General features: G+C 38.8%; 1 protein-coding gene across 2 annotated transcripts in view; it reads left to right on the plus strand.

Annotated features, from left to right (window-relative positions):
- The first annotated feature begins 1,544 nt into the window (after nucleotides 1-1,544).
- Nucleotides 1,545-8,510, plus strand: part of tmtops2b (teleost multiple tissue opsin 2b) — a 30,863-nt gene continuing 23,897 nt past the window's right edge. Inside the window, exon 1 of one of the 2 annotated variants that reach the window (XM_057335653.1) lies at nucleotides 1,545-1,711. In XM_057335653.1, the coding sequence (XP_057191636.1) occupies nucleotides 1,573-1,711 (139 nt within the window). In that variant the 5' untranslated portion in view covers nucleotides 1,545-1,572. Of the gene's footprint in view, nucleotides 1,712-3,393; nucleotides 4,205-8,510 lie in introns of those variants that run through there. The other variant, XM_057335652.1, reaches the window with a different exon arrangement.

Genomic DNA, 8,510 nt, shown 5'->3' on the forward strand with positions numbered 1-8,510 from the left:
GTATACGGAAATCCTTGATCTTTTCTAGTGGGTACACGGTGTATACCTGCGTATCATGTAGACTACACCACTGCTGATAATATTATTAATTAAGCTTACGTAGGCTATATGAAAACAAACTAATAACTAGACAATATTATTTATTTACTACTTTTTTTGTGGCAGGGCAAGTAAACTTTTTGGCAGGGCCTGTAAAAATGTAAAAATCAGTGAATGCATAACAACCGTCATAATCGTGTAACCCTAATTATTCATCAGATTATAATTGTACCAACAAAATCTATAATTGTTGCATCCCTACAAGTAACATGGCTGGAAGTAGATGTGATGTTTTAACTGTGTGATGTTTGTTGGAAGTATACATTCATGTGATCACTGCTGTGAGTGTGGCTTTTGGAATACCATTAGTCTTTAGAAAATCTACTGTATGGAGCTTGACATTACAATTGTTTATTAAATATCAATAAATATTTCACTGCAGGCAAATGTTTTTGTGTTTGTGCTGCATGCTTTTTACATTATAAACCAGATTATCAGTGCAATGTCGTAAGAGGAAAGAGTCCCTGTCAGAGCAGAATGCAGGGAAATTAGAGACAACATCTACAAGAAAAGTTGTTTTACTGCCACCACCAATTTTGTTAATAAGAAAATAGAAATAATATGTAATTGCTCATAAGAGATGATTTCAAATGAACTGGGCACCTTTGTTTTATTTTAGTTGAAAAAAAACACTAAATAGAGATAAAAGTGAAAAACAGAGTGCATTGAAATAATAAAATTGTTTACTGTTTTTTGATTTGTAAAAATAATTGAGATTATTGAGAATAATTGGAAGAATAGTTCTATTCTAGCCTGGAGCCTGTCTTCTTATGTTTCTTGTTTAGGTCCTGCCTCTTCTCCCGTTTCTGTGTTTTGTGCTCCGCAGGTGCAGTCCTCTGACCTCACCTGAGTCCCGGTGGAGTACCGCGTTCTCAGCATGGTTTTCAGCAAGTCCCGAGCTATCTCTCTTCCTCCGCATCGTGCCTACGACTGTGCCATAGATCTCCTCTTAGGCACTTCTCCGCCCAAGGGTCGTCTTTACTCCCTATCTGGTCCTAAAAGAGAGGCTATGGACAAGTATATTCAGGAGTCACTCCTGGCTGGACTCATTCGTCACTCCTCTTACCCCGCTAGTGCGAGTTTCTTCTTCGTTCAGAAGAAGGATGGCTCCCTGCGTCCCTGTATTGATTATCGAGGTTTGAATGACATCACTATTAAGAACAGGTACCCCCTACCTCTCATGTCTTCTGCCTTTGAACTCTTGCAGAGAGCCCGGGTCTTCACTAAGTTAGACCTCCGCAACGCCTTTCACCTCGTCCGCATCCGGGAAGGAGATGAGTGGAAGACGATATTTAACACACCCACGGGACATTTAGAGTATCTGGTTCTTCCTATTGGTCTAACCAATGCCCCAGCCGTCTTCCAAGATCTTGTCAATAGCGTTCTGGGTCACATGATTAATACATTTGTCTTAATGTATTATGTACTTAACTTAATCAAGGCTGATCCCGCTAAGATAAAGGCTGTCGCCGAATGGGCCACCCCCGACTCTCGCAAGGCCTTGCAGCGCTTCCTGGGTTTTGCCAACTTTTATCGGTGATTCATCAGGAACTTCGGCCAGACGGCTGCGCCTCTCACCGCCTTACCCTTCAGGTGGAACCAAGACACTCAGGTAACCTTCGACTCACTCAAGTGCCGTTTTGTCTCTGCACCTGTTTTGTCTGTTCCAGATCCTGCGCTCCAATTTGTTGTAGAGGTTGACGCATCAAATCAAATCCCTTTATTGTCACTCAACCATATACACAAGTGCAACAGTAGGTGAAAAACTTGGGTGCAGTTCCTACCAACATGGCAGTATGACAGATTACAAGTAACAAAGAATTACAATACTTTGCAGTAGACATTTCTTGTACACATTTACACAGTAAACATTTCTGTACAAGTGTTAGACCATAATATAACGAATGACACATAATTTACATGTAACTATACATCAGATGTCGGGGTCGGCGCAGTCTTATCCCAGCGGTCCCCTCATGAGGGGAAGGTGCATCCGTGCGCTTTCTTCTCTCACCGTCTCAGTCCTGCAGAACATAATTACGACATCAGCAACCAAGAGCTGTTAGCGGTGAGATTGGCTCTGGGTGAGTGGCGTCATTGGTTGGAGGGAGCAGCGCAGCCCTTCTTGGTCTGGACGGATAACAAGAACTTGGAATATATCCGTTCGGCCAAGAGGTTGAGCTTGCACCAAGCCCTCTGGGCACTCTTCTTTGGCCGTTTCAACTTCACCCTCTCGTACCGGCCCGGGTCTAAGAACCTCAAACCAGACGGCCTGTCTCGTCAGTTCGAGGCCATTGGGGGGTCTCACAGCCGAAGCCATTCTCCCTAAAATGAGAATTGTTCTGTTCTGTGTCAGTCCGTTAGTATTGCTTAACACACAATCATGTGCATGTCTTCTGAGGTCCTGTTAGTTCTGTTTATGAAGGAAACATCAATTATTTATCAATTATTTGATGCTCACCACATATGGCTTAAAGGCTTTATTTGAAAAGCCAATGCAATGTAGAGAATGCTAGGAACAAGGAGATTGCTTTTATAGAGGCACATTGAAGAGTCACTAACCATCACTAAACAATAATATTGCACAGTCAACAACAATTTGCTTATACAGTATGTTAGGTATAAGAAAGAAAGAAAGAATTATTTTTATGTTTGCAGAAGTGCATTAGTCCCCATGTCAGCCATAGCCATTCAAGCAATTTAATTCTTGAGTTCTACATGATTTTATCCTCAATTAATAAAACATAGAATGAACAACAGTTCTGGAAGGTTCTATGAACCTTATGTAGCGTACCAGTGCTACACAACCCATGTGTGGGAAGCCTCACGTATGATGCCAAGTTGCAGAAAAATTATTAAACTTATTTCCTGGAGGTACCATTAACATTCTAATGAAATTAGGTACAACATTACTGATTAAATATTTAAGTAACATGCAGTCATTTCTGTGATAAAAAGGCAACAATTAAAAAGAAATAAGAAAAAAAACGGATTACAATCTTGCAAGGCTGTCAGCACCAAAAAGGTCACTTTGAAACATAAAAATGCAATATTTCTTATTACCAAACACAAACAGCCACCATTCTCAGCAATCTACTGGATAATGCAATTTAATTTTGTTGAATCTGAAGGCATGCATCTGGGAGGTATGTGAGGGCTTTGAACTGATTGGTGAGAATAGCAAGTAAAAAGGCCTCAGGTCGTCATAGACAGACTTTCATGTGACGTCATAACAGCTTTATATTACGCCTGTTGCTCAGGCAGCGGAGCTCGCGCACTCGGAGGGAATCCTGAGGTAACAGCTTTGATGCGAATGAGACATGGATACGTTTGCCTTTGCAATTCTATCAAGTAAAAAAAAGGAAAAAGCAAGTAGCCTTTAAACGGACTTCACACGATTAACAACAACTCCACTTTTCTTTCTATGTCTTTATAATTATCTGTTTAGGTTGTTGCGTGGCGCGCACCAAATAGCAGTCAAGAGTGACAGACACCGAGGGGGTTTTATTCTTTTGACAGAAATAACTTATATCGTTCTAATTCAAATAACCTCTGTTTTTAAAAAGTAAATGTGACTAAATAGTGACATGTTTAACCAGCGTGAGGCACATCTGTCTTATTTGACAGTGGCAGCAGTGCGCTTTAAGTCGTAACAGTGTCAATAAGATAATGACGCGCACGGCTGAAGTGAGGCGTTCACTGAAGATCATGTGAGTCTTGCCTGAAGAAATCCAATAGTAATTTCTTACTATTTCAAAGATGTTTTCGATGAACACGAGCGGAGAAGACCCGTTAACTTTTCCGTACGAGGACTCGCGCGACTCACCGGTGGAGACGCTCTCTCGGGAGGGATTCATCGCGCTGTCCGTGGTGCTGGGATTGATCATGACTTTCGGCTTCTTGAATAACTTCATCGTCTTAGTCCTCTTCTGTAAGTTTAAAAAGCTTCGGACTCCGGTGAACTTGCTTTTGTTAAACATCAGCGTCAGTGACATGCTGGTGTGTGTGTTCGGGACGAGTCTGAGCTTCGCGTCCAGTGTGCGGGGACGGTGGCTGCTCGGGCGACGCGGATGCATGTGGTACGGTTTCATCAACTCCTGCTTCGGTACGTGCTCTTCAATCACTCAAGATATGTCTTATCTAGTATTAACATATTGGGATAAATTGTACCACATTCGTTGGAGATCTTCAAGTAAAACTTAAACGTGAGTCGATTTTTAAGCAGAGCTATAGGCTTGTTTATATGGGATTCCTTTTGTGCCAATAAGAATGAACGCAAACTTTTAAAAAACGAACAAAAATATACAATGAGAAAGAAAAAAAACACTTTGATAATGAAAACAATAAACTCAGTTGCAAGAATGTGACATGATTTCTTAACAATTTTTTAAGTTTCGTTTTTGCAAATAATAGTTTTGAANGTCGCTGCTAGATTTTTCATTTGCGCTTTCCGAGTTTTCGTTTACGCTTCTCAATTTTTCGTTCGCCTTTCTGGCACAATGCTCACGTGTGGGCGGGATTTATGGCCACTTTACTCTCATTGGTTAGTGAGATTTGGATTGACAGCTCCCTGACCAGGAAGTCGAAACTGAAGACAGTGCAGCGGATTAGAGAGCAATCTTTTTGCGGTTTTCTGTATAGTATTGTTTTAGTGTTTGTACTTCAATTACTTTCTTATTTTGTTAGTATATTAGCAGGGTTGCCAACAAAGTGTTATGCTTCCAGTTCATATTTCTAATTTATACATTATAATCTTGGTGGCATTTTATGTATTGTTTCTATCTTTAAATGTTTGCTTATAGTTTAAGAAGTCTCTCTTCTGCTTTTCTCTAACCTGTTTTATGTAGGTGTGTAAATACATAATGAAATTGATGTTTGCAAGAGGCAGACTAAATTAATAAAACATTCATAAGGCCTCTAATTATGTCACCTTATGAATTTGTTTTGTTGTAGCTTTAAAAAACATAAATGTCATTTGAATGTATTGGTAGTGTTTTATGAGGTGTACTTTCTGTGAATGTAATGAAAGGGGTATAATACTGTACATTCACCATGAGTTTAAAAAGAAAGATACAGTACTTGACTTATAAGTGGACTTAATTCTTTAAAAGGAGACGGTATGCAAGAGCAACATCGTCATCCTCCTCCTCAGCTGGACACAAGTCACCCTCGGGTACATTTATGTAACCGAGATAATAAAATCGCTAAAAGTTTTAATCTCTGTACAGTAACTATGCAGCAATGTTTTCATTTAGCACGTTCATTTCTCACAACCCAATAATCTGTAACATGTCTTTATTGGATGTTATAATGCAAGTTGTTCGTTCCTTTTTAAGAAAATTATCTTACAGTCCATAAAATAATACCTGACAGAAAGTATAAAGCACACAATGAACGAGCTAAGTAAAGACAGAATTGCTACTGTACAGGAATACAACTTTTAGCGATTTTCTTTATTATCTGAATTACATTCATTTACCTGAGGATGAGGAGGACGCTTGGATCCACACCGCGCGTGACTTACCAACTTCAAATACCAATTACTAATATACTAACTAAATAAGAAAGTAGTTTTAAGTACAAACAATAAAGATAACAGCATGCAGATCGTTCTCTAAGATTCGTTGCACTGTACTGTCTTCAGTATCGACTTCCTTGTCAGGGAGCTGTCAATCAAAAACTCACTAGCCAATCAGCGTAAAGCGGCCATAAGTCCTGCCTACACGTGAGATTTGTGCCAGAAAGGCGAACGAAAAATTGAGAAGCGTAAACGAAAACTCGGAAAGCGCAAATGAAAAATCTAGCAGCGAATTCAAAACTATTATTTGCAAAAACGAAACTTAGAAAATTGTTAAGAAATCATGTCACATTCTTGCAACTGAGTTTATTGTTTTCATTATCAAAGTGTTTTTTTTCTTTCTCATTGTATATTTTTGTTCGTTTTTTAAAAGTTTGCGTTCATTCTTATTGGCACAAAAGGAATCCCATATGTTTCACACCGCTGTCAAGCTTGATGACGTATGCTCATGCTCCTGTAGTAAAAAGCTGCGTTTCTAATTAAACCTATACTAGAAAGATGTAAACATTAGTAATCCAATGATACAAACAATAAGGTTCATTTAAATTCTAGCATTAGATTACACAGAAGCAGGGGTAAAGCCAGGACTTGTTTTTTAAGGTGGCCTGTGATGTTTATTAGTGACCAAAAATCTTACAGACAGAGAATTCTTAACTTCTACTGTAACTTAGTTGAAGCTAATGTTACATATACTAAATATTTACGGAAGCCTCCTATCAGTAATAACTGTAGGAATAAAGATAGCATACTCTCTGAACTAATGGAATAAGCTCTTGTTTCACTCGACATTCTTCAATGATTTACACACATGATAATGCTGACATTTACAGTCACTTTCCTTTTCAAAATAGAGAACATTATGTGATGACATTTAATTTTTGACTGCTCTAACACGAACCGTCCTATATTGGAAAGCCAGGGGGGTCAAAAACGCGCGAATTTTAACACGTCAACAACGCGTAAGTACGTGTTGTTTGCGCTAGAGTACGTGTTTTTGCGCGTAGAGTAGTGTAGTTTACGCTGAAAAATCGACACGTATTCTACGCGCAAACAACACGTATTCTACGCGCAAACAACGCGTTCTCTACGCGTGACGTCAGACGTCAATTTCGCGTGTTTTTGAGCCATCCGGCCACTTGACCAGTTTGAACGTGTAAGCGTGATGAGTTCCTATTTGCTGCTGAGCGTAGGGTTAAACCATTACTGTAGGCCTAGGGGTTTGCCTTCCATTTCTAGACTCTTTGCCATCACAATGCATGTAAGATGCGAAAGTTCCACTTATCTATTTGTGCTTGATGAGCCAGTGAAAGTCCTCACCACAACAAGCTATTAGATATAGACTTTAATAATCTTATTTGTTTCTAATTTTCTCGCAATTGAGATTGATTGTTTTAGCAGAGACAGTAAGTACTCAAATATTTTCGTAGAAGTCCAGCTTGAGTGGTTTAGGGGTAAAGGCAACGTACGATCATCAGCCCGATTGCGGTTCGAATCTCCTTTTGCCAAAGTGTTATCTTCTTTTCCCTTCCCTCATCAGAATGAAAAGGCATATTTGTTGTAGCGCAAATTAAGGAAATGTTCCGAAAGTCGAAATAAAGTGCCTCACGGCTAATAAACAATGAAGCTTTTATCTGATAAAGTTACTGGTAGGTGTAGCAGGGAGCTAGGCTTTAACTGTCCCAAAGGCAGCATTCGTTTGTAACAAAGAAGTTGCTAACGTTACAGGTGGAAGCTAAATACTGTGGGAAGGATTTAAGCGCACTGCACGCTTGCTTTGAGTTCAATGATCTTGTTTGTTTTCTATTTGCTCTTTCTTGAGATTGATTGTTTTATCTATAGCTTGGCGATCTTATACAAGCTTAGCCTGAGGCTTTTCTCTAGCTCATCTTTTACAAGACTTGCAAGAATACCATGACAGTTGTACTCAGTAAACGTGATTTAATTTATAATACCTATTATGTGTGTACATAGTATGTAGATACGTATGTGTCTGTATTTCATTGCTTTGTTTTTTCCTCTTTTTGTGTTGTACAGCTGCTTTGATACAACGCATTTGTAAAAAGCGCAAATAAACATAAATTTGACTTGACTTTTTCCTGCTTCTCTGTAGACTATAAAATAAAATACACTAAAATAACGAAGTCTACTCAAATAGAGTACAAGTACCTGCAACATTGACAAACTAAATAAGTAAAATGCTCTTGACCTTCATTAGTCCGTGGCGTATGGTTAGAGACGTCACATCGCTACGCAGCTTTTGTAGCAGATGATTGGGGTTCGTATCCCCTTTTGCCGAACGTGTTCTCCTTTTCCCATCACTCATCAGGTTTGAAAGGCATTTGTTTCAGCACAAGGACATGTTCAAAAGGTGTAAAACGCTTCTTGTGTTTTTATGCAAGAGAGGAGAGATCGATCTGCATTTTTATAAAGTAAACAGCTGATTTTACATTATAACACGGGTTTATGTTTTAGAGGGAAATCCCTAACAACATATAAAATGTATAACTTTATGATATTTTACAGTTTTATTTAAGAAGTTGCGACGCTTTGATCACTTTGATTTCCCCTGAACAGCGGGAAGAATGCAGTCATCTTCGCCATATAGGACATCATTAGAAAAATAATGATTTTATTTGCATACACTCACAATACCAGCAAGAAGATAGTGCTTTTGTAGAAACAGAATTAGAACTCCATTGGACACAGCATGGTGTTGCGTTTGTTATTTGTATCCGTTAGATTTTAGATGAAGAAATATTGTTCAGTTAGAAAGAATAGGTTTAAGTTTTATCAGACTTGATGAAAATAAAGTAATTTTTATAATAAAATGTAT

Source organism: Triplophysa rosa, linkage group LG6 (genome assembly GCF_024868665.1).
Source record: "Triplophysa rosa linkage group LG6, Trosa_1v2, whole genome shotgun sequence".
NCBI classification, from domain to species: Eukaryota; Metazoa; Chordata; class Actinopteri; order Cypriniformes; family Nemacheilidae; genus Triplophysa; species Triplophysa rosa.